Source organism: Pogona vitticeps, chromosome 7 (assembly GCF_051106095.1).
Source record: "Pogona vitticeps strain Pit_001003342236 chromosome 7, PviZW2.1, whole genome shotgun sequence".
NCBI lineage: Eukaryota > Metazoa > Chordata > Lepidosauria > Squamata > Agamidae > Pogona > Pogona vitticeps.
In genome coordinates this window covers 930,899-957,621 of record NC_135789.1, presented here as the reverse complement: position 1 = coordinate 957,621, position 26,723 = coordinate 930,899, and the positions used below count along the sequence as shown (strand labels likewise).

At 45.5% G+C, this 26,723-nt stretch overlaps 1 protein-coding gene across 19 annotated transcripts in view; it reads right to left on the bottom strand.

Annotated features, from left to right (window-relative positions):
- The window catches only part of ARHGEF10L (Rho guanine nucleotide exchange factor 10 like), an 87,305-nt gene that overhangs the window by 29,606 nt on the left and 30,976 nt on the right, over positions 1-26,723 (bottom strand). For 2 of the 19 annotated variants that reach the window (XM_078378951.1, XM_078378945.1), the window contains 19 exons: positions 26,636-26,716; positions 25,894-26,063; positions 24,788-24,907; positions 23,498-23,600; positions 21,215-21,316; positions 15,820-15,926; positions 14,848-14,925; positions 13,940-14,119; positions 13,297-13,413; positions 12,294-12,386; positions 11,534-11,707; positions 9,666-9,811; positions 8,937-8,951; positions 7,899-8,083; positions 7,129-7,244; positions 6,774-6,901; positions 6,186-6,286; positions 3,090-3,211; positions 502-588 (listed from right to left, as the gene is read on the bottom strand). In XM_078378951.1, the coding sequence (XP_078235077.1) occupies positions 502-588; positions 3,090-3,211; positions 6,186-6,286; positions 6,774-6,901; positions 7,129-7,244; positions 7,899-8,083; positions 8,937-8,951; positions 9,666-9,811; positions 11,534-11,707; positions 12,294-12,386; positions 13,297-13,413; positions 13,940-14,119; positions 14,848-14,925; positions 15,820-15,926; positions 21,215-21,316; positions 23,498-23,600; positions 24,788-24,907; positions 25,894-26,063; positions 26,636-26,716 (2,225 nt within the window). The other 17 variants (XM_078378946.1, XM_078378947.1, XM_078378948.1 and 14 more) reach the window with 12 other exon arrangements.

The following is a 26,723-nucleotide window of genomic DNA, read 5'->3' as shown; positions in this document are numbered from 1 at the left end:
GGAAGAAGCCAAACACGGCTACATGCCTCTCCCTGTACACAACTTGTACAGCAATATTTCTCACAAACTGCTGTCATTTCCCATCTTCAAACCTGTTATCTGTTTCAAGCCTTCAAGCTTCATGTAAGACATAACTTAATCCAGTATTGCAGTGGTGACATTTTTAGCTACTTGATTCTGGCAGGTGAGATAAATGGCGCTGGGTAGCTTTTATTCCCATTCAACAGATAAGGAGGAGGACATGCACACCCCAGGGAGGATCGAATACAGCCTCCCCCAAAACTAGCAGCCCTGCAGATATGTATCCAACTGCAACTTCCATCAGCTGGAACATCTGTATGGCTACCTGGCTGGAATAAAGGACTAAGTGTATGCATTGTTTATAGGCAATGGTGGTTGTTTAAAAACTTGTCAAGGGTTGAGTTACACAGAAAGGGAAAGGGCTACTTCCAATGGTGCCCGGTTGGTACCCACTCACAGGTCACTACAGTGCAAACTCACCCAGAGATAGCCTTGTGGAAGAGAAGTGCTGATGGCAGAGAAACCCAACAAGGAGGAATGGACTGGGCTGTGAATGGCGGCCCCCAGCTGGATATGGGATTTAAACAAAAACATTAATAAATAGAAGGGGTTGTGAATCAGAAGTAGAAGCAACAGAAAGAGGGTGAGGATTTTGGTCACAATCAGGAGAAAATCCAGTAGGGTTCAGCTGTGCCACAAGTGGGTCTTTTGTAAAGCCAATAGCTCTTCACTGTCCATTCATGACCAAGCCATCCGTTGCATTATCAACAGGCACAGCTCACAACACTATATTATTGCCAAGGAAGATCCATCTCCCTCCCAAGCTAGTCTGGTGGTTCTCACTTAAAAGGAGTTTGGTGTCCAGAAGGATATAATTCTCTCTATAATCAAAAGGTCCCAGCACTCTGACCCATGACTCTGCCACACCACAACTTGTAGGTCTGTAAAGCAAGCAGTTGCTGGAGAAAACGGGGCAGGAGAGAGTGTCAGCTTCCTATTCCATGTCTAGAGCTCCGGGTGGGCCACTGCATGAAGCAAGCCTCGGTTCACCTTTGTAACCGGGGACCTTGAGCCGATTGGTAGTGGTAAGACTCTAAAATGTGTCAAGGGTGGAGAAATTGGTTCCCCAGTTGTGGCCTAGAGAAACGAGAGAGGATGGAAGGTGACTCAAGAGAGTCCCGAATATTTCATGGGCCCTCCCCCACTGCTCCCACCTTCCCCACAAAAAGAAAGTACACTTCCTTCTCACCAGGAGTGAAACAGAGGCAACCCTTTGAAATCCAAAGGACACCATAAAAGGAGAAGGAGCCGGGAAAGCTCCCCACCACCCACTGATCCTTTGGGGTAGGAGGAAAGTGAGGGAAGGACATTGGGAGTCAAAAGGAGCTTTGTAGATTAATCATCATATCTGAACCCAGAATGTCCTTCCTTCCATCTGCTTCCCTTTATCATCTTTTTTTTCCTCGAGAAAAGAAGTGGGGGTGAGAACAAACCCATAGATCATCAAAAAGAGCAAGATCTGCAGCCGGTCGTGATGTTGGAGACAGAGAAGAAGAAAAAGCAGACGCTTTTGCAAAAAAAAAAAAAGTGTGTGGTGGGAAAATGAGTCTGCCATTCCCGGAGGAAATCTTGCTGTCGTTTGGTGTAATTAGACAAAACGGCAACCAGGCCTTGAGGAAAGATGGCAGAGAGAGAAAGAGAGAGGCACACAGGCCTCGACAGACATGGATCCTCCCCTCTGGAGCTGCAGGAGGGGGGTGAGTAGGACACAGCCGGTGGCCCCAGTAGCTGCAGATCCATTACTGCCACTAATTGGATTACCAAAAAGAGAAAGACACACACGCACACACAAGATTCAGAAGTCTTCTGTTGCCCTAAAGACAGAAAGCCAAGTCAGTCAGGAGTTGCAGGAAGAGAGAGGTTGAAGTAAATTGATGGGTTTTAGTACAGAGGTGGTGGGGTGGGGGTTTTGCTGAGAACTACTGTGGTGCCTTTCCACTAGAGAGGTAAACTTTTGCTGTCTTGTCACTTACATACACTACGATTTTATGAGAAGAACAGCCCATGAGTCATGACTATCCAGCGGTGAAAGAACAGCATTCTGCATATGCCCAGTTATCCTACTCTTAGCCTTCAAAAATTCCAAGTTGAGGTTTCAACATCCTCAGCGAATCTAGGTCTTCACCCACACCCCAGCTGCAAGCCACCACCAACAAAGAACTGGCCAGGAGGCCAAACAAAGAAAACAAGCCTCCAAGCTGCCAGGATCTTGCCTCTTGAGTTTGCTGGGAAGAGTTCAGAACCAGACAAGTCACCCATCTGCCTGAAAGCGGCATTGATTTATGTTGTTTTCTAGACTAATGAGGTCTTGTGATGGCTCAGCTGGCACATTGGGTCTTGCGTCTTCTTGGCTGCCAGGGCACTCCCAATCTATTGATCACAGGAAGGCCACCCACCCAAAATAGAACACTAATTGCTGCCCAAGGAGAGCCAGGCTCCCCTTCTTGTGCTCGCTGGAGTTTCCTGGGTTGGCCAGAGGCATGTGAGAGTTCTCAGGCAAGGGGCCAAGAGTTCCTGGCTAGAGGAAGATACTTAGTGGAGCTTAGAAATATCAAGATACAGAGGACGGAAAAGTTGCAAAGATGAGAGGGTCTCCTTGTGCCTAAAAAAGGCAGCTGTGGGGGCTTCTCTGAAAAAGCTCTCCCAGATTCACTGTGCAATTCCTTCCTAGACTGCCCCCCCCCGACATCCTATTTTGTCTTCCCAACAGCAAATGACAAATACCTGCCTGCTCTACAGAGTAGGAAGTGCTGAGCTAATAGCTCGAGATAGAAAGCTGCTGCCGATGCGGGCAAAGAAGTAGAAACTGAGTCAATTTTGTACACGCAGCCAAGGGAATACACTCTACGGGATGTAGCCCTGATGTCTCAGCACACAGATCTCCAGGTTCCACTCCCAGCAACTCCTCTTCACAGTGTTCCACTTTTCTTGTCCACCAGCCCCATGGAAACACAAGGGGGGGAGAGGAAAAGGGGAGGGAGAGCAGGGAGAGCTTCACGCTTTCTTACCTGTAGATCAAGAGCCCTGGAGGAAAAAGCAGGGAGGCGGCAGACCAAGATGGGACACCAGAAGGGAGCTTTGCTCTTCTTGTCCTCTTCTGGACATAACCAGCCAGGCTGGTTTTCTTCTCCTTCAGCCAAAAAATGAAAAGAAAGGGGGCACAGGGAGAGGGAGAAAGGTTGTTAAGCCTGCATGACTTATGTTGGCACCTCTGAAGGTGTCAAGCCACAACTCCCATCATATCCCTAAGAAGGCTATGGGTGAGCTGGGATGCATCCAGAGAAAGGTAAAAGGCCATGACACCAAGGCCTATGACCAACAGTAGAGGGAAACAGGCACGTTTAGCCAGTACAGGAGAAGACCAAGAGGTGATAAAAGAGCCATCTCCAAATAACTCAGGAGCTGTCCTGGGGATGATGGAGCAAGTGTGTTTTGTGCTACTCTGGGATGTGGAACCCAAACCAACAGATCTAACATTATGGGAACTGAAGATATGACTCAACCTGGCATCCCTTGTAAGATCTGCTTGACAGTAGAGTCCCTCAGAAAGGGATGGGGTCTCCTTCACTGGAACTTTCTTAACTAAGGAAGGATGGATGGCCATCAGTCAGGGTGGATTTCCAGGGATACAAAAAGGTGGATGGGGAGGGGCAGCTGTCAGCTGTCAGTAGCCGTTAAGAAGGAACCTCCTCTAATGTGTTGTAGCAGCTTTATTTTTGGAGAAAATGGATCTGCTTTAAAGATCAACAGCTTCCACTTGGGTGGGTGTGCACCTTATTTGTGCACAAAAGAGATAAAGTTTTGGCCTTCTGCTAGCTTTCAGGCCAGTGCATACGAGCATTCAGTACCCTAAGCCAATAAGCTATGTCGCCAACAGCTACACAAGGAGGACAAAGTCCTATGTATTTTTCAAAAATGTTCCTTTCCATTAAAGTTCCTAACACATTTTATTTTGAAGTGGTAGATACCGTTATTTTCCTGGAGACAGTTTTGGATTAAAATACACCAACAGTTCCTTTATTTTATTTTTATTTTTTTGACAAACAAACAAACAACAACAAAAAACCACCCAAGAAAATCAAATCATCAGTGCCTAGGGGAAGTCAGGAATTCAAATAAGATTTCAAATGATGTTTTTTTCTCTCTCTCTTCCATTAAAAAATAAAAGAAGGTGGGGGGATTCTCCCCACAGTGGCTGCCAGGGTTAAGTACAAAAAGGAGATAAGAAGGAGCCAGAAGTGTCTTTGAGGGAGTTTGAAAAGTAAAAAGGGGGAGGTTGGAGGCTGCTTGGAGCCATTTGCCAGCCCTCTTTCCTCCAATTTTGTGACAAGATTAAAGGGCAGTAGTTGCTCAGAACAGTGACTCTGAACAATGACATGGTGGGGTTATTGGTCTTGAGGCTTCTCCTCCCTGCAAGCTTCCAGAGGGGATGGTCTCCATTGGAGACAATCAACAGAGAGCTTTCATCCTTTTAAAAGCCGCCTACATGAGCCAGCTTCAGCAAAAGACCAAGGACAGTGGGAGCTTTTCCAAAATAACTGGAGCCCGGCAGACATGGCTCATAAGAAAGTTTTCCTGGGAAATCTTTTTAACATTTTCCCCTCAACCAAATACCAGACGAAAAAGTCCTTTTGCCGAACTAATTTTCCACCATGGTTTTGTGCAAGAAAATCTAAGCATCTTAAACCTGGAGCTGGAAAGATTGTGGAATTGACAACAGTTGCATCTCTTTGAGGAAAGAAAAGAAAAGCCCTGGTGCGTCCTTGTTAGCATGCTTTAGAATTAGAGTTTCAGCCTTCTTAACAGACAGGCCTCTACAGAGCTTGGAAAGGTTACTTTTTTGGACTTCAAATCCCAGAAACACCCAGTGGGCTACAAGATTCTGGGAGTCAAGTAGAAACAGAATCACCATGAAGGCATGAAACCAGTGGATGGTATATATTACACACACAGAGAGAGAGAAAGAGAGAGAGACTGAGAGGCACGTATCTGCCACTTGTTGTTGGACTGCAACTCCCATCATCCCCAGCCAGTAGACTCAGGGATTAGGAATCACAGGGGTTGTAGTCCAGCAACATCCAAAGGATCCTCCTCTTGCCCTTTCCTCTAAAATTAAAATATAGATTGTTTTGCAGACAGGAGTCCAGGCAGAAGACTGAACAGTCAAGGGCCTTTCTACTTCTTTTCTGGAAAAAAAAAAAATTCAGATCGGACTCACACTACTCATGGGGGAACATGGGCAATTTATTTCCTCTCCTTCACTGGCTGCCTCAGGGAGTGGTGATTCGGCTCTTTAATTACAGAAAAATTAAAAACACAAACCAAAAAGGAAGCTAATGGGAAGTGGGAGGGCGGGGTGGGGGGGGAAGAAGCCTACAGATTGTACCCTCGAAAGACGGGCACCAGAGCTGTACATTGCTCAGTGTAATTAGGCACAAGCAAAACTGAAATTCCCAAAAGGGGAGGGAGGGCTGTTCGGGAGAAGGAGCCAAGCCTGAATGTTTGACGAGATTAAAAAAAAAAAAAAAAAAAACACCAAAGAATGTGGAGAACAAGTACAAAGTGATAAAAAGGAAGCATTTTCTTCACACAGAGCATAATTAGCCATTCAGTGGTGGCTAAATAAAACTTCCACTTTCCACATCCTCCTGATCCTCACCCAAAGCCCTCAGCCACTGTCCTAGGCTGCATTTTATAGCAAGACATACTGTCGCAAAAGGCTTCTTCCTGCTTCAGCTGCTCCGTCGCACATTATGTGATCACATGCATTATATTTTTAAAAGGGGTTGTTTCTCAGTGTAGATTAACACCAGGATGGCAGCGTCGGTGGCCTCTTAGACCCTTTTACTCTGACCAGCTCTAGACAAAGATGGGCAATGGTCAGGGATGATGGGAACTGGGATCCAACAACAGTTACAGACCCTCACATTCTCTGCTACTGGTTTGCTGAAATACCTTTGTTTCTCCTCACTCTCTCTCTCTTTCATTCTCTCTTGTTTCTCTTAAACAACCCCAAGAAGAAGAGCTTTGTGCAACTCAAAAGCTTGCATGAAACATTCATTTGATTTGATGAAATATCTTTTCAAGCAAAGGAGGTTACTTACGGAGGGCAATTTTGGCCAGATGTAGGCGGTTCACCCAGGAGATTTTGCTGAGTGGGTTAGGGGTGATGAAGACCACCATGACACTGACAGGGCGGCCAGACCTGAGTCCAAGAACAGCACAGGAAGAATAAGGAGCAGAAAGTGTCTTGTTAAGAAGTGATCACTTGTACATATTCAAAAACGTCCAGATGTACTGAAGCTCCCATAAAAGGAAAGAAATTGTCCACCTTTTCTGGCACCCATGTTTGAAAAGGCCCACAAAGAAGGGGGCTTCCAGGGATTAATATGGGCAGGGCAGCTGTTGCAGCTTTAATTCCACCCCCCCAAAGTGTTCTGACCCTTTCCTTCAGCCTTACCCAGCATTGGGCATCTTCATCAGCTAAACCACTAGGACAAGGAAAAGCCTCAGATTATACTTGGTAGCTGCAGGTCTAGTTATCGGACCTTAGGGGGCCAGTGATGAAGGATGATGGGATCTGGAGTTGAAAACATTGCCTTCCATTCCAAACCATTCTCTGCGCTTGAGCTCCCTCTCTGACACCCCCGTAGAAGCCATTCCAAGGGTTGGGGTGGGGGAACCGAGCTCACTTGTCTGGCTTCCCTGGAAGCAGGAGCCGCAGGCGGCACTTGTTGGCCGAATGGATCTCCTCTTCCTTCACCCTCATCAGCCTCTGCAGAGCGAGGCACCAGTCCTGGGCTACCGTCATGTTCAGGTTCTGCAAGGAAGGAAGGGAGGGAAGGAGGGAGGGAGGGAGGGAGGGACGTAAGGCCCAAGTCAGCTCCTTTTCCGAGCGCTGTCTCTCACATAGAGCAACAATGGGGAAGGGATGTCTCTCCCTCTCTCTCTCCCCTACTCCAACAACAACAACAAAGTGTCCTGGAATCCGATGCCTGCCTGTTCCAGGCATGAAGGCCACAGCAGTTCTACAATTCCATGACTCACCTGGTAGGTGCCGTGGAGAGTACTGATCAGCAGTGTTATCTGTTCCACCACAGCGAGATCCTTCTGCAGATCTTGGAGCTCCTGAAACAGGCGAGGGGGACCCAAGTAGACTTTATCTGAAGGGGAGCCGGGGGGGGGGGGGGAGAGAGAAAGCGCACTTTCACTGGGAGGTCCTCTTGACCTTTTACTTGAAGGCCACTTTTCCGTACAAAAGAGACCTAAAATTAACCTAAACGGGCTATTCCTATGCCTGCCAAAAAAGCAGAGAGAATCAAGTAGAGAGAAGACCCACCGGTGGCATTGAGGTCACTGAAGGAAATGTGAGATAGAAATGTAACCAAAAAACAGAACTTAGCAAGTTAGTTTCAGGAAGTTATTTGTTACATTTCTAAGACCCAAAAAAGAAGCTCATTGCTGTTTTGGTTAGTTTGTCTGAAGCAACTCTTTATTTTCTTATTATTGAGAACTACAGATACTTTTTTACAAAATCAGAAGCCTATAAGGTATAAGCCGGCGCTCATATATGACGATGATGATACCTAAGTAGGGACGTCATATGTAGCTAGTAAGTAACCAAAAAGAGTTATATCACAAAAGGAGTGAAACTGTATCCTAACTACAATGTAACTCTGTTAGGCCTAGTTGTTTGGGTTGGGAGGAATTGATTGGGGCGGGGGGGGGAGACACATGACATAAGCAAACTCCTATCTTGCAGATCTTAACAAGCTGGCAGATCTGGAGTGGGGCAGAGAAGAGCGGACACCACCTACTGTGTGAAGACTGGCTGCTTGGCGTGTGTTTTTTTGACCCAACGTTCTGGATGACAACACTGTCCTTCTCTTGGGTGCTGCTCTCCTGCCCGACTTCCACCACCTGGACCTGCAGCAAGGCTGCGTTCCACTTCACGATATACTTGGGCCCCAGTGGGACAAGGCTGCTGATTTCGAGCTGGCCCCTGTGAGAACGACAACCCCTTGTTTTAGAATGGAAAGAGCCAGGAAGGGCAAAGCAGGCTCAAGCGCACCAGAATCACTCTGCGGCAGTGAGCCCCAAGCTTGGAAACATTCTTTATAGACTATGACTCCCAGAATCCCTAGGCCAGGAAAGCCACACATCACTCCCCCCCCCCACAGCTCGTATGCACCCAATCTTCCGAGCAAGAGCCGCAAAGCAAGAAAGGTTTCTCTATTCATGACTCGGGCAAAACAATCAAAATGCTGCCTCGCAAATAAATTATCCAACACTAATTTGGCATGTGCATTGTTTTGCATAGTGTTATCCATTGGCTATAGTTTATTTGCATGTCATTATGTGGTGGAATGTGTAACAGAGCCCCACCTGCAAGTGACAAATGTGAATTTATTCATTTATTTACTTAACTACTTACTACTTCAGCAAAAGAAGAAGGGGCTTTATGAAACTGTAAATAATTATTTTTGAAAAACGCTTTTCAAATTCTGTGTAAAATAAATCACGCCACAAATCCTCTGTCGTGCAGCAGTTTTGGGGTTCTTTGACAGATATTCCTTAAACAACAGGTCAATGCAAAGTCTAGCTATAAACATTTTCCAAAACACAGAGAGAGAGAGAGAGAGCACAGCATGTATGGCCACTACCGTGTGCCTGTTAGCAGGGTTGCAGTACATACTACAAGCATTGTGGATGCTTAGAGCTAATATCTGCTCTGCAAACTAGGAAGACAGAAGCCATGGGACATCTGCCATGACCACGACTGGCATGCTAAACTGCACTCTCACAAAGACCTTCAACCCCACAAAAGCAAAACACACACCACACTTTGGGCCTACCTGGTGTCAATTGGCCTGCAGAAAAGAAACATTGAAACAAAGGTCACTTCCCTGGCGAAAACCTGCATTCAATACAATCTGTATCGGTGGTCGTTTCTCCACAAAAATCTTCATTCTTACTTGTCATAAAGGCAGCAATTCCTTTATGAATCTGCCTTAGTTGAGCAACAAAGATGTATTCCTCTTTATTCAGGCTTATGCTCTTATAAATATCCGTTTCGCTGTCTCATTTCCCACGCTTGCAATGGGTCAATTCCACACCCCAGTCTTCCAACTGCACCTCTGTCAGCTTTCTGACTGCAGTTTTTCCTAATCTTGAAATTCTCTGTCCAACTGCAGCCTTGGCTTTGTTTTGTTTTAAAACTCTGGAGGAAGGTGAATCCTATCTGACTCCTGGGAGGGGCTGTGTGTGGGTTTCCCACCTTGGTCTGACACACAAACATTTCTCAAATTACACAGACAATATCTCACACCTCATGGCAAGGTGTAATCATAGCAGCGTCTACCCTTAGCTTCTAGCGGCCATAATATTTTGAAGTGCCAAATTTGGCTTTATCTTGCCCAAAACAAGCATGCAAAGAGACAGTGCATGGTTGCACCTAAGGGGCACAGAAGTCACTTTACATTTTTCATTTATGTTTGTGTTCCTCCACATGCCAGAGCACAACCTCTTTATGCTTCCCTTTTCCCCAACACACCAGGACATGCAGAAATATTCCAGGCACGTACTTGAAATTGATATTGGCGCAAACCAGCATGTCGTTCAACAGGAACACCTTCCGTTCCTTAGATTTGATGAGTTGACCTCGGTCACCATAAACGGTCTCTGTCAAGGTCTCACAAAGCAACAGCTGGCGCTGACCTGAATTTAACAACTGTGGGAAAAATTTGGGGTCAGTGGAGGAGAAAGAGGGAGGGAGAGAGAGAAATGCAGCAAAGTGGGGAGGGGGAAGAAAAGAAAGAAAGAAAAGGGAAATCTATCATGGCTGCCTGCCCTCACATGTGGAATTGTTTGAAACCTCTGATCTGTTGTGATCCTCAGCTTAGGCTCCAGCCTGCAGTAATGCCTAACACATCTAACTCCCAAGAAGGCAGCTTAAGGAGATGGCTACTCCCTATTCCTTTGGATAGGCAAATGGCAAGTCACAATTTACGACAACTATCTTAACTTAATGGGTCTTCTTGTGACAACCGGTGACTGGATTCTGGCCAGTGACTAAAGAAATGGTTTGCAAAACAGTTGAAAAGCCAGATGCCACACACAGAGAGAGTTATAATAAGACAAAAATACAATTAACGGAGTATCACAGGATGACAATGAACAACTCAAAAGTAATACACATCACATAAAAAGCACAGCACGGGGAAAGAAGGAAAGGAATAATGAAGAGATAAAAGTAAAGAAAATAATAGAATGAACCCCATTCTATTAATTTAAAATGCAGGTCATCCTATAGATGAATATTTCCAATAGCTAGTGATTTAGGCATGCAGTGTGGATTCAGAAAGGTTGTTATCCCCAGTCAAAAAAAAAGGAAATCACAGGCTTTCAGGCCCTTGATAAAGCAGAATGTGTAAATGGGTTCTGAAGTCAGAAAAGTTTTCAGGCAGTGAAGGAATAACTATTTCCAGTTTATGTCCACCTGTAAGTCCATTCCATACAACTCTGAAAATTCACATCAAGGCTCCGCATTTTTTTTCCCAATCTTATTTTCTTTCAAAATGTGCTTTTCAAAATTTATTGTCAAACTATATATTTCTAAACATATTTACTTGAGCTTGAAAGATGTGTTTAGAGTCTTGTTCACACAGGAGGCAAAGCAATTGCCTCAGGGATTAAGCCTGTAAACTCTTGCTAGAGTGACAACTGTACTGATCCATTTCAGAGCCCAAAAGTGGAAAAAAAACTCTGTGCTGCCTTCTTTTCTAAACCATCCATCTCAGGCACAGAAACAGCAAGGGATAGACCAGCAAGTGAAAAAAGTGTCTTGCTACGAAGGAGTGCTCATAACGAAAACTAAAAGGTTTAACCACCTGGTACAGATATAAATCCTCGCTCATCTTGCTTGACAATGAAAGGACAAGGAATAAAAATGTTCTTCTCCTCACAAACATTCTTTCCTGATACTCTCAAGGATGAGGCTTTGTGTGCATGCACAGACAGACAGACACACAAAGACACACACATACAATTACTGAATTTTCTACATAAATTGCCCAATTTGTGCAATTGAGCAAATCGGCCAAAACTATCCCACGGACCTATTTGATAAGGAATCTCAAGCACTAGATGGGTTCTTTGTCTCTTTCTGAACAATTAGACACTCTTTGCACTTGGTGTGCGTTCACGCATGTGAGCAATCTATTGTGTCTCAATAGGAAAAAGCCAATGTGTGCAAATGAAAGAGAAGCTAAAGCAGGAAAAAGGGAGACCCCTTTACAGGGGATTTCTCATCTTGTCCATAGAGCCTAAACTGGAGGAGATCAAGGGATTTAGCCAGTCTTCTTTCTGTCCTTACTGCTTGCCTGGTGGTTGCAACCACCATGACAAGGGCAAGAACCACCACCGCCGGCCAGTCATGGAATCAGCATCGTACCTTGTTGAGGCTGCTACGGTCACTGACACTCTTGGTAAGCTGCTGTATCTCAGCCACCTGGTCAGCCAAGCGCTTTTGCTCATTCAGCTTTTCTGCCAAGGTTTCCAGCTCGGTGAGGGCAAGCTGGAGCGACAGCCGATCGGCGTGGCCTTTGGGGGTGTTCTTCAACATGTCCTGGAGTACACAAAGAGAAGAGACATGTCTGTACACCATCTGGCGACAAGGATGGGTGGTGCCTTTATTAGACCACTAAACATAATAGGCTCTTATGTCTGGTGTCTGAGGGAGCGGACTTGTCCACGAAAGCTCACATTAAAAAATATAAAAGTTAGTATTTACAATGCTGTCACTTTTTTGTCTTTTTTTTACTTTTTTGCTTGTTTTGTTTTTACCTATAATGCTTGCACAGACTAACATGGCTACCCCTTCTACCACTAAATCTCAGAAACTAGCTTCCAACTCCTACAGAAGCCTCCCTCAGACTGGGCATTAGGGAACTGGGGATGGACGCAAATGCAAGTCCTTCAACTCCGTCCTTTCTTGCTTTGCCTTCTGCTCCACAGCTGGACCAGGACTGAAGAAACTGAAGGGATTCCAGATGTTGCTAGAGTACCAGTTTCTCATCAGCCTCATCCTACCTGGCCCATTCTGAGGCATGATGGGAGTAACAGTACACCAAGATCCAGAGGGCTGATGGTTTTCTGACCTTGAACTAGGCACTCTATGGGAAAAGAGCAAGGGGAGCAATGAAGGGCCGTACCTGCAGCAGGAGGATAAACTGAGGGAACCTCTGGATGGGCTTCACCATCAATCCGTAGAGGGTCACCCGGTCGACACTGGCCATTTGTCTCTTCTGCCAAGAGGGAAAGGGCCAGTTTATTTAACGAGTTTATTTCCTGGTTGGTTTTCAAAGTCATTCCTTTCAAAGCAGCACATTTGAAACCAACAACACTCTGGAAATCATAAAGTTATGATTCAGAAAACACTAACACCTAAAGCTCGCATCTAGCATAAATATTATTGTAGTGACCCACAACAATAAAACTAGACAAGGAAATAGCAAAAGGAGTTTATAAAAATACTTGAGAAAAGAATCACTAGCATCCACAGTTAAAAAGTAGCAGAGATTATATTCTTTTAGTCACTGTTGTTATAATGGTTATGTTTTAGCTCCTTGCAATCAAACGTAGTGGGACGTGGTAGCGCTGCGGGTTAAACCCCAGAAGCCTGTGCTGCAGGGTCAGAAGACCAAGCAGTCGTAAGATCGAATCCACGCGACGGAGTGAGCGCCCGTCGCTTGTCCCAGCTCCTGCCAACCTAGCGGTTCGAAAGCATGCAAATATGAATAGATAAATAGGGACCACCTCGGTGGGAAGGTAACAGCGTTCCGTGTCTAAATTGCACTGGCCATGTGACCACGGAAGATTGTCTTCGGACAAAACGCTGGCTCTATGGCTTGGAAAATGGGGATGACCACCGCCCCCTAGAGTCAAACATGACTGGACAAAAATTGTCAAGGGGAACCTTTACCTTTACCTAATCAAACGTAGGTAGATGTAAAATGGATGATCTGTTAAATTGATTACCTAACCACGTAAGAGTCTAAAACTCACATGCTTGGTTTTAATCTCTTAAGATTTCAAATCTGGTTGTTATCGTTTACAGAGAGATCTCCAAAGTCATGCATTTCAAGCTTTTTGTAACCACCCCATTCAAAGCACCTCACACTGCCCCACCCTGCGCCACCTCCCTTGCCCTCTGACCTTGAGGAACTCCAGGAAGGCAGGTTTAGTAAGGCAGGCTTTCTTGATCAAGGACATGGCACTGGTGAAGTTGTTGACGTATTCGCTATAGACATCTAAGACCATAGACTTGGAAAACTTGAGCAGGAGGAGAACAGAGAGGGAGAGTTAGATGTCAGGGTCTGCTCATGTCCCCTCTAGAAGCGCCTCGCGATAACCCTGTGAGGTGGGTGAGCCTGAGAGGGCGACAAAAAGAGCGACCGCTCACGTTCACCCAGCAAAATGAATGGTTCAAGAGGAGGGACCAGAAGCTGCACCCCCAACTCCCAGTTCAACCATTATATGACATGAGCCACACAATTACGCAGAAACTAGAAGATTGCAGGTGTGCCCTGAAATCAAATGGGTCAGAAAAAGACCCCCCAGAACCTGCTAAGTGATTCCAGAGAAGGGCTGGATTGAAGACAGGCTGTTTCTACCATTCCCTATTCCATCTGCATCTGTAGTCTTCAAAGAACAAAGTCTCGCTGTTCTTTAAAGGAGCGTGAAAGAATCAGCAATGCTGCACATCAGTCATGAGTTTACAATCTGAAGAACGTACAGGACCCCTGCTCTGTTCAGGCACGCAACAGGTTGCAAGTCAGCAACACCTGCAGACACTCACCGAGGCCACAAATAGGTCACCAATCTTCTCTGTGGTGTCCCACTCTGACACACGTGAAGACAAGGCAATCTGGAACATGGAGTGGCACTGAAGGATCTCTCTGACCCGGAAGAAAACCACCTGGCACTTCCTGGCACTGAGAACTTTGGGCTCCATTTCCATAAGAGGGTTTCTATAATCCTGTTGGCAAAAGGAAGGAAGAGATGAGGCTGTAAAACCTCTTCCCAAAGGAAGTCAGCCCGGCTCCATCTTTGTTGAGGGTTTTAGCATCCAGCAAAAACTGCTACATTTCAAAAGGTCTTGGGCCTTTTAAGCCTGATTCTAAAATTGGCCCTTTAAAATCTTCTTTCAAAGCAAGTTTTTAAGCAGTTTCCAATTCATGCAATCAGTTTGTTTGAGAATCCTAGCGAGCAGAAAGGAAAATAACAAATCTTTTAATAAACATATAAATAAACAAATCATTCTGAGCCTGAAGTACCCAGAGCATGCAGCAACCACTGACAATCATTATACAGTATTCCATGAATTTGTCTAATCCTCTTCAGAGATGGCAGCTGTCACTATGTCTTGTGGCAGAGAGTTCTACAGTCTGATTATATGTCATGTAAAGAAGGACTTCCCTTTTTTTTCCTGCTCCAGTTCTAGTTCCACCCAGAAAAACAGAGAACCGTATTGAACCCTCTCCTCAGTGGATGATTTTCAGATACTGTATTTGAAGACAGCTCTCTGTGCTTTAAACTCCCCACACATCTCCTTCTATAGGATAAATATATTCAGTTGCTTGAAAAACGTTATTTCCAGATTCCTCTCTGGCCAAAAAGTTCCAAAAGCCAGCTCCTCAAATGAGAGTGAGTAAGAAGTCATGGGCAGCACTGTGTGTGTTCACTGAGAAACACAAGTCTTATTACCTGTAAGATTCGTCTTAAGGAATCCACATAACTTCGCTCACTCTGGACGATGGAACCAAGGATGTGACGCCGTACAACCTGTGTGTGGCACATGGAGAAGACAAAAGAGCAGAGAATTAAGAAGAACGAGCCACAAAGAGAACTCAGAAAGCACACACATCCATGGAACTGCCAAGTAATAACTAAAAGACAGAGCGGCTTTGGGGTGGGAGGATTCAGAGAATCCCAACAGTGGTTAGAGTATCAGTTTGAGACTGGGAGATCCAGGTCCAAGTCCCCACTGAGTCATAAAATTCAGCTGGGTCAGCTATGCCCTTTCAGTCTGATCTACCTCACAGGACTGTTGCCCTGGTGATTAAGCAATGATAAGGAGAACTAAAATGCTCGTCTCAAGCCCCCTGCAAGAAAGGCAGAATATAATAGAAATTACAGCCCTTTTCTGCCTCACATCCAATTTTAATACTACTACAGAGCAACTACGGGGTGGAATCTAAAACTTCCTCTTCTAAGGTAGTTGAAAAGATTCCAGGAATTAAGGTAAAACTCTGCTTGCTCAGTCTTGAATAGATCTTCCTCTTCTTGAGGCTGAATCTTAGCAAGACAGCCCCCTTCCTCTCTCCTCAGCTGGGAAATATGCCCAGTACTGGCCACGCCCAAGTCAGCAATCCTTGACTGTTGCCACCACAAGACAATTTTAGAATTGTCCCACCTCTCTCTCTCTCTCTCTCTGCCAGTAGCAGGAGGAGAAAACAAAAGAGGACTGCATTCTATGGGGAGCATCCAGTGACGTTAAAACAGAGGCACACAATACAGAGAAGGCATTTAAGACACATAGAAGGATTTAACATCACCTGCAACTGGGATTTTATAGGTAAAAGAATCCAAAACTGATTCTTCTACTGATTTTTGTTTTTAATCTAATTCACTCTCTGTCCGCAGCCTTCTCTGAGTCTCTCAATAAACAAAACAAACCTGCTGAGGGCTCAGCCCTTGGGGCATGGGCCCCAACTCTGGAAGCGGCTGTTTCATATCTGTCACGGGGACCTCCAAGAACCCCATGTCTTCCTCTTCAGAATCTCCTAGGAAAGAAATGGACAAAATAAGCACAGGGTGATTCACGGGCATTCCTGCATTGCCAGGGGCAGAGGGGTGACATTCAGTGCTGAACTTTGAAGTATTTGCCAGGACGTCCAACATTTGCACTAGACAGCAAGTATGTTCGAAGTTGACAGCTCACCAAAACAACACAGTTTTTCTTTTAATATTTTCTGCTACTGCAAAATAGTGCAGATTTCCTTAAAAAAAAGAAGATCTTCTCTTCCTCCCCCAGATATCAAAACCTTTAAGAAACTCGAAAAGTGAGTCTCTCCCCTAAACCTAGCTAAACATCACAACATTTTCCCAATTAGCTAAGGGGAAGAAAACAGGTTATGGGCAGAATGTGGGAAACTATAACTATCGCTTTGAGGGAAGAATAAATGTGGTTTTTGGTGAGAGGAAGGAACACAAGGTCTAAAAATGGAGAAGCTGGCACAGAAAAGAAATAAGAAAGCCAAAGGTTAGGATAGGCCGCCTATGACTGTATCTACACTAGAGAGTGATAGCACTTTGATTCCTCTGTTGGTGCCACAGCTCTATCCTCTGGGCTCCTCGGGTTTGTAGGATGGGGAGTTAATGGTCTGCTCTAGTTCTGGGGAGTGGATTCTGTAAGGATGCAGCCATGAAAACTGGTAAAAGGGTAGCAAAGTGGTGTAAGGGAGTAACATGAACACAGTCTAAAAGATGGCCAAAAGGAATGGAGAGCAAAGGGAATAATCACCAAGACATGGTAGCTGATGGACTGGGGAGGAAGATGGATGGAGACAGAATATGAAAGGAGGAGGGGGGAGAGACAGGAGGGAAACACCAGAGCTCAGGAAATAATGTTTTGGATTACAAGCCCCAGAATGCCCCACCCAGCATGGCCAATGGGGGGGGGGGAAGAGTGTTCAGGGAGCCGTATTGCAAAGCTGCTCTGAGAAAGACCACGGAAAAAGTGGCACCTAGCATCAGAGAGAACCTCCACGCTTTGGTGCAAAGTATGTTCCGTCTGTCACAGAATTTCAGCTATTCAGCCTTTCAACGCTGGTGTGTGGGGACCAGAAGTTACCTCCCTGCTCATCCCAGAGCGTTCCATTAACCAGCCAGAAAACAACTTGAGGTCTAAAATTCAGGAAGGCAAAATCCTGAAATAAACAACTGCTGCTTGTCAATTTAAAAAAAAAAGGAGAGAGAGAAAATCCTCTTTAGACCCAAACTTCCAAGATGTTTTTCAGGCACAGCCAAAATGGACAGAGGCTGTGTCATCCCATTTATTTATTGCAACCATCATCATTATTGTCATCACCACGTAACAGTTTTGCAACAAGAGACACGGACTTATCTTCCCACAGATAAAATGCTTCTCTGATATCATCACACTCTATCTATTTCGTCTACATTTCTCCAGACTACAGAGCACTTTATCATCATCATCACCCATCTCCGGCTCACCGCCCAGATGGCTCCTTTACCCAGACTATGAACCCAGGGACAAAAAGTACTTTGCAAAAGTCCCAGAGCATTTGGGGGTGCGGTGGGGAGTTGCTGCTTTAATTTTTAGACTCTCACACCTGAAGCTGAGGATGGGGTGGGGATCCTGGGAGTTGTAGTCCATGCAGATCCACCCCAGCTCAGCTTCAGGATCAGCTTTTAGTGCTGTAAGGACTGGAAGACAACCCCTCCCTCCCCGAACATGTGCAGAGGGCATTTCCTTCACTGTTGCACAGAAAGATATTCCTTTCAACATTCATACATACTTTGGGGCTCACCAGGGGCTGTTTCATTGCAAGCGAAGTGATAACTGAGGAACAGAATGCCTGCTTTTCAGGGAGACACCAACGCACCCCCTTTTTGGCACCTCCAGGCAGAGCTACAAAGCTGTGTTCCCGAAACCCTGGAGAGCAGCCATAGCTGCTGCCAGTCAGAGCTGGCCATACAGGCCCAGGTGGAACAAGGGTCTGGCTCAATATCAGACAGCTTCTTACATTTCCTGTTTATATCAGCCCTTTACTAGAAAGTAAGTACTAGACTTTCAGATACACTCATTCCCTCTAGGGCAGAGCTCCTAACACTTTTGTACAAAAAAGGCTCTGGGTTCAACCACTAGCATCTCCACCAATATCTACTGAGAAAGATCCCATATCTGAAATCATGAAGAACTAATTCTAGTCCACATCAATGATGCTGGAATGGATAAATATATAGACTATGAGGATAAACAGGGGAGCCATCTGAGCAAGGCAGCAAGCTTCCCTGAGTTTATCATGCACTGTAATATGTCTGGTCTCTGGTCACAAGGCCTAGAGAGGTTTCTGCCAGACACCATGACTCAGAGTTAAGACAAAATCGGGCTAGAGCAAATGCTGACTTTGGCCGGGTTGCGGAATCAAAGACGATTCCTAGGTGGGAGCATTAGGGTCCAGATCCCCATTACTTCATAGCTCAATCCTGTGGCCAAGGGCTGCGAGACTGAATTACACCCAGTCCTTTCCTCAAAAGCTACAATTGTCATCTCCACTTTCCCTGCATGGCAACAAAGGCTAAACACAGAGAGAAATCCTCCTAAAACACCCAAATAATTACGGAGCTCAAGGCGAGAAGGCTGGTACACCCTGAGGGCTCAAAGAACTGAGTCGCACTGCCCGCTTGTGGGTACTTGGGAAGCAAAGGCACAGCCCGGACCAGACCTTCCTTCTGAACCTGAACACAGCCCCCCAACCATAGTTCTCAAGCTGCAGGCGAAACCTACCCGCCCACTAAGCCATATCCAAGGCAAGATGTACAGCTCACAGGATTCAGCTCCACCGGCTGTGATGCTCCAGAGATTCTAATTTTTAAAGAATGCTGACTCAGAGTAACTGGGGGCCAAGTTATATGTTACAACCCACTCACTCTCAGAAGCTGAACTCTGATTAACATTCCAGATGAGGCAAATCTTGGTGACTGAGCAATCGTAACTGCAAAGCCTGTGATTACCTCCCAATGACCAATTACAAAATAAAGCTAGCTAACCTGCAATTGCAGGAGGTGCACAAGGACCGTCCTGCTGCCACTCTCAGTACTGGAAGAAATTGCCTTTCAAGGGACAGGCGATATGTAATGTATAGTTTGGCCCTTGACCCCAGATAAAACCCAAGTTCCATTCTTTGCTGAAGAGGAAAGAAAAAACCCAAGAGACACGGACATAGAGAGAGAGACACAAAAGAGAAGCCATGAAGACAGGGATCCCAAATAAATCAGACCTGTACTGTCCCATGGCCTTACCTGAGACTGAAGAGGAGGAAGAGGAAGAAGAGTGGACAATCACATAGTCCTTGTCAACATGGTGCCAGTGCCTTCGTTTCCTCCACATTGTATCACCAGCGCCTCCTGCCACCTCCACCCCCCACAACCTCTCCGAAGCGGTCTTGCCTGCCTCAATGCCCAAACTTCCTCTTTTTCGAAACTCAAACCAATTCAGTTCCCATTGACAGCTCAGGCTCCCACTGCAGGGAGTGGGGCAGCTCTAAAGGGCATGCCACAAAAGAGAAGATGCATTATGATCAGCCAGTCAAGGGGCAGGCACAGAAGGTGCTGAAGGAAGAAGAGACTGCTCAGGAAGGGAAGCAGAGTGTGTTAGCAACCCGGGGAGGGGTGGATATGAGAGGGGGGACAGGAATAGACCAGCGATGGCGAAGGGTGACCTTTTTCCTTCCCTAATTTTGGAACAGCTGCCCAGCTCACTCAAGGCACAAACCATCCGGGGAGGAGAGCCCAGAACGGAAACAGCTTGAGGGGAGAAAGAGAGGCATAGAAAGCAGCAGCCTTGGAAAAAGTACTAAGATCCCTTATACAAACACACAAATATAATAACTTTCCTGAATGGTGGACAACACTCGCTTTCTTTAAAAAAGCGTAGCCACCAAAATGCAAAGCCTTGACCATTTGGCTCAATGACTATGCTTGAAGGCTATCAGTGTCAAAATATGGCACTCATCATTAGTCACTTCCAGTTTGCAAATGGTATGAGAGAAAGACGAAGAGGAGGAGGACAGTGTCATAGTGGAAGAAGCCTTGCTCAGAAGGAAGAAGGTCCTCCTAGGTTGAACTCCCAGCAGCATCTTCAGGCAGGGCCAAGAAATGATCCTGCTTCAAACCTGGAGGTCTTTCCTTTGCTCCCAGTCAGCCTGGACAAGCCTGGGCTAAACAGAGGAGCATTCAGCTCCAGAAGCTTTTCACCCTCCAAGTTCTCTACTTCTGAAATTTCCTTTGCGAATTGTTGGCACCAAAACTAGACAAGAACATGTCCTCACATGTTTGTTCTATGCAGAGGTCTCATCCAAAGCTGACAAACCAGTGGCCATCTCTGTGTGCAACACACACACACACAACTACAAGGCTGCCCACACACAAGCGGCTACAAGGAGCACATACCTTTGCCCAATCTACTTTCTGCACTAGGTGCCACACCACGGCATTGCCAGAGGGTGCAACCAGATCCATGTGACCAACATTAGGGTTTAAGCACATACACTGTCATTTAAATTGCCAAGGAAGAGTTGCTGGGACTCAGTCTTGCTCAGATGCTGTGCTCTCCAATCAAAAGAATATGTCAGAGGTTAAGGTACAGGAGAGGAAAAAGCCCTCTGCCTGCACATGGAGACACTCTGCCCCACCAATAGCATAGACAAGGGAAAAGAAACCCTGGGGATTTATCCACTCCCTTGCACACAAAGCGCTGTTTCATGCATGTGGCAGGGGGCCTTTTGGTTATATCACTGAGCTTCCACTGCCACAGCCTTCGCCTCTCCATCGAGGGCTGTATAGCCTTTGGAGGACTTGCGCCCAATTGGGCTTCTGGTAAAACCTGAGATGTAGGGCCATCCTTCCTCCCCTCAACACACACACACACACGTGCACACACAAATCCTCTCTATGCAACAAGTGTGTTAAAGAGGAAAGATGGCCTCTTGCACCAAGTGTGTCTGCCACATATGCCCCCCCATGGCCACATATGTGGATGCTGGAGACAGGGATGTATGGATCTTTGGGCAGGCATGCTTCAGAGCTGATTTTCCAAATAAAAAATGATTACTCCTTCTGGCAGGATGAACAGCGATAACAGCACCCCTGAGCACATGCAAAGTGCACAGTGTCGCAAGCAGGATCAAGTCCCAACATCCCCCCCTTCTGAAGAGCAGCCACAACCTAACACATACACTCACACACACACCACAAGCCATGCCATCTCATCTCACAGGATTGAACTGAGCCAGGATCCAGGCCAGTATGACTACTACGGTTGTACCTCTCTCTGAACAGGGCTTGGAGGCCTTGGAGAGTTCACCCGTCCAGGATAAAGAACGCTTCCGTCCAGTTTCTGGCACACTCCTGCTAGGCTCTCCATCCCCTAGAGCAAGGGGAGCATCACAAGAAGACATACTCACTCTCAGTGTCTCTTGTCCACAAACCCAGGGGTTGCTTCCCTTCAGAAAGTCATCCTTAGCAGCAGCAGCAGCAGCAGCTAAGTATATGACCTAAAAGCCCTTTAGGCATCTTTGCCTCCAGCTCCTGGAGGTGATTCTTCACCCTGGACAATGGCACCATACAGAGTGCTTCCTATTTCAATGGCTATGATTTTTGCTTTTGTTTGTTTGTTTTTTTCCAAAAACAGGAGGGAGGATGAAATCAGAAAAACTATATGAAATGAAATCAAAATCATAATCATAATAATAACAAGAAGAAGAAGAAGAACCTCCATCTATTATTGAGTTAGACGCGGCTGCTGAAGCTGCAGCTTACGAAAAGATACTGTAGAACCTGTGTGTCTTTCCTGTACCACAGGACCTCTGGTAAGTTTTGCCGCAACAGACTAACACAGCTACCATCTGGAGAGTGTCCCCAAGTGTTTGTTTCACCAGCGTAATGTGAGTCACGCCAGTAATATTTCGCAATCATCCAAAGGAAAGAAGAAGCGGTCTTTGTGGTTATGAATGCTTCGCTAAGGGCATCTCCAAAGAGCAGACGGAAAGCTCTCCGGACTTTCTATTTGCATAGAAATAGATATGCACTCTCAGTGTGTGTACGCATGTCAGAGAAAGAGAAAGAGAGAGAGATGTACCTTCAGATTGCAGTTTCCCTGCTCCAATCTCATTTCTTGGAAACTTATATACTGTATATAAATGTACTGTATATATTCCCTTTGTTTTACAAGACAGAACAGAGAGGTTCCTGTCCCAACAAACTTTCAGAAGAGGCAGGAAGGTGTGTGTGAGAGAGAGACAGAGAGACCTGGTACTAAGAAAGTCATGTGTGTTATTTACAAATATCTATTAAGTGGCTTCTAATCAAATCCAAATTAAAAAAAAGAATGGTGCAATAAAGTGAAAAAGGAACTAGAGAGAAAAAAAACTAAGCTGGCAATCTAAACAGAAACATCAACGTACTGTACAAAAAACAGCCAGATCACCAGCCTCCTAAGTGTGTGTTCTGCTCAGCTTGAAGCCAAAAGAGGATCTTAGGCTCAGGCATCCCCTGGCAGGGTCTTCCAAAGATTCGGTGGCACTTCCCAAAAGACCACACTCCTAAGCAATTCCTTGTTACAGTATTATGCGGCACTGGGTCCTTTAGTTTTGCCTGGATTCTAACCATGGAGGACTGATGTCAACAGAAAGAACACAAACATCTTTGTACATGCAGCTAAGATGGTCGGTGTTAGACCTGGGTGGAGTGGTTGTGGAGGTCTAGAAAATCTAGATATATGAAGCCATGCCCTCTGAAAACCATTTTCTCCAGGCATTCTCTCTTTCTTTCACTCTCTTTCTTTCTGTTGGCATCTCAAAACTCTTTTATTAGAGACAACACATTCTGATGCACTAGTGATCTCCATGGGAGCAAAATGACAAATGTTGGTGTTGCAACACACACAAAACCTGGAGAGAACCCTAAGGCTAGGGCATCTGAGGCTGGATTCTCCACAGACTTCTCTGGCTTAGCTGTCTATGAGAGTTTCACTTGTGACCTAAGGGGAAACTCTCATGATGAAACAAGTGTTTTATCGAATGTCAAAACAGAGTACTTTTGAAGGGAAGCAGGAAAAGAAAGAACCCAGGGATGCAAAAAAGCAAATAATGAGGGCCAACCAGAGTATGCTCAGGAGAGCCATGTTGATTTCCTGAAATTTATGGGGAGCTGTAAGAATGTTAGAAGAGCCTCACTTCATCTGGTTCAAGACCTCAGCCATCCAGCGGTTCTCAGCCTTCCGTCCCCCGATCTCTTTGGATTAAAACTCCTCAGAGCCTTTGCCACTCGCTGTGTAGGCCAGAATTCCTGGGAGTTGTAGTCTCAGTGCACCTGAAGATCCAAAGTTGGGAACCACTGCACTAAACAATGAGATTTCCTATCTGAACTGACCTCTCCCTCTCCCTCTCTCCCTTATCCCCAACCTTATGCCTACGTTTACTGTGAGGATAAAACCCAGTAGAGAAGAGCTACAGATGCTGCCTTGGGGCTTTATCAGAGGAAAGGCAGAATATGAAGGCTATAAAAAAAATAATAATGCCCAAAGTCCTGTATCTAATACACATATTACCTGGGATGTCTTTCTTATGCAAGAAAGTCCGCATAACAGCAATCTTGGTTTTCTCTAAGCCATCCTTTGTGCCACTTTTGGCTGCTTTCATCAGCTGCGTCATCTGTGTGGAGTGAGGCAAAGAGCGTAGGAAGGAAAAAGAGACCCATCAGCACATTCATACACTCAAGCGTAAATCTCCGCTCCATCAAGAAAACAACTAAAGAAACTGTTCTGGATTTAAGACAAATGCTTATATCATTCTCTCCCTCCCTCCCTCCCTCTCGATTATGGACATGGCAATTGCACGCACACACTTCTAGAAGGTGGTGTGTTTCAGTGACAGTTCTGAATGGTTTAATCAGAGCTGCATAGGATTAGGGTTATGGTTAGAGATACTGTTGAGAAGCCTCCACAAAATCAGCTGCCTCATTTCTTTATGCAGCCTTACATTCATTCATTTCTTATTTCTAAAATGTAGATATCCCTTAGCAGCTAAACAGCTGCCTTAACAGCATGGGGTTTAAAAACTCAACAGAGTCATCCACAGAATTGCCAGACTTATCCATTCAAACCAAGGACTTTTCAGGCATAGGCTGTGAATGTGTGCATATTCAAACATATTTACGGTTCTGAGTTAGGGTCACCATCTCTTCCCCACCCCCAACAGTGCTCTTAATACTTTATAGATTTGGTGAACCACAGTTAGCTGCTTTATAACCACAAAAAATCCTCTTAAAAACCAAACAAACCATAGTTTGTTTTCTGCGTTCCTGGTTTGTTTCTCTCCCTATACCTTTCCACCTGTCTCTGTTTTAAGGGAGACAGCTAGAGAAATTATCTGTGTTCAAACCTAAAAATAAGCCAGGGGCTAAAGCCCAGGACCTCTAAGTGTGAGTTGCAGCTGCCACCAAACCATGGTTTGTTTACACTGATATGTTCAGGCCCAACAGCAAGCCAGAATTCAATAAACCACAACCTGGCTAACCCTTATGCATGGCTCTGACTATTAATTTAGCCTTCCTTTAAAAAAAAAAAAAACTATCTCAACCCTAATATAAGAAAGGAGGGATCCATCTTAGTCCCCACCTGTTTCTTAACATCGCTCCCTCTCCTGCCAAGAAGGAAAAGAGTTCAGATTGACAACCAAAGTAAGCTCCAAAAAAGAAACGATTTTTTAAAAAACGTAGGTTAGTTTCTGCAGAGCAGAGGAGATAAGAGCAGTGAACAACAGACCAGCCAAAAGAGAGAGCAAGTCAGCAAGACAGCATCATTATTTAAAAAATCCAAGGTTCAGAGAAAGGGAAGTACCTTACAATCGTATCTTTGCTTCAGCTCCTGCATATCTCTACCCCCAACTTTCAAAGCCAGGATGTCCCTCTTAGTCCGGGTGTATCTCTCCTTTAGTCTATGGAGATCTGGAGAAAGGTGCTGCCACCCCCAAAAGCCAGCGTCAAATGTATGAGAGAAGCAGCAGCAGCAGGAGAGAGTGGGGAGACGGGAAGAGAGGCAGAGAAATCCAGATAAGCAAGCAAGCATTCCAAGCCAAGATTCATGCAGAAGGGTGACACGCAATACACATACACACACACACACACAAAGCATCAGAGAAGTCACCTTTGAGTCAGGAGCTGTGTTAGAAAGGGGAATAGCCCAAAGCAACCCCTGCACAAGGTTTCTGCATCCAAAAGAGAGGGCTTGATAGACTGATTGATAAGTCAATCAACCTATTTGTTAGATACAGTTATATATCCTGTCTTTCCCCCAATGAGGAAAAGTGGCATACATAGCTCTCTCCCTCGTCCCTTTATCCCCACAACAGTGCTGGGAAGTGATCAGACAGAGAGAGAAAATACTTGATGCAAAAAGCACACTGTAAGTTTCATGGCTCAGTGAAGACTAGAGACCCCAGTCCAACTTTCAAAGCTCACCTCTCCCACTGCTGGCCTTAACACCTGCACCCCCTTTCCTTTCTATGATTCATGTTTAAAACAACAATATATATATATTATATTCCAATTAATCCAGGTCATATCCCAGATCACAATGGACACCAGAAACACGCACACACATACTTCATACACTCTCAGTTCTCAAGAGTATAAGCCAAAGACCTCCATGTCGAAATCGTTCTGTTCATTCAGATGATATTTCAAGTGTAACAACCTCTATCTAGCCACAGGCTCTTCTTTTCCCTCTCTCTCTCCTTACTCCTTTTGGACAAAGAATCTGAAACTAATGGCTCCAACACTAGAGGTGTCCTGGGTAAACCTTGGCAGCATGATGGGATGTTTTACCCTTTCTTGTGTGTCCTAATAATTGGGAAATAGGGTTCTCCCTCTCTGTCTCACCCTTTCTCTGTGTGTGTGTGTGTGTCTCCCTCTCTCTCTCTCCCTCCACCACCAGTCCATTATTACCTTGGGCTGAAAAGACACTTTTGGTTTGGCAGGTTCGGTCTCTGGCTTGTTGTCGTCCCCAGAATCCTCACTGTAGCTTTCGAACTCACTAGAGCTCCAGCCTAAATTCTCAGCCTCTGTTGGTTCTTTGTCCTGGTGGACATCTTCGTAGATCAGATTTGTCTCCGAATCTAGAAGGAAAGAAGGACAGGGCACCAATGAGCAAAGGATCACCAGGTATCCATTCAGACTGAGGGCATGCCTCTGCAAAGCTTGAGATCATGGAAGTGGTTCTATTTCAGTCCTCTAAACAAAAGTATTTCCAGGAGGGAAAGAAAATATTGTGCCGAACATGATAAGAAATGATACCCAGATTGCAGGAAAAGTGGCTCTTAAAGAAGAAGGGAAAAAAAAGAAGATGCAAGATGAATGAAGAGGAAGGTGAGTAGAAATGAGGGGAAGGAAATGCGGTGGGTTGTTCCAGGTTGCTTCCAAACTAGGTCCTTTTAGAAGTGCAAACAAACAACAAACAAAAACAAAGGCAACTGGACCATCAGCAACTGCTCCTGTAAACTTGATATTAAATAGGAAGTATTACGCCTTCCTTCACCACAGGAGGATCCCCAGCCACCCTCTCCATTGTCCTGACAAGACAGAGGAAGGAACAACAAAGAGAGAGCAAGAGATGAGGACAAAAGGAAGGCCTTCAGCAAAGAAGAACCCAAGGATGTGCCATCAGGCGTCATAATGGGAGAGGCCGTACCACGCTGATCTGGTTCCAAATTTTCATCAGGAACATCATCATAGATCACATCTTCTGCCGCTGTGGGAGTAAACTGACCACCTGGAAT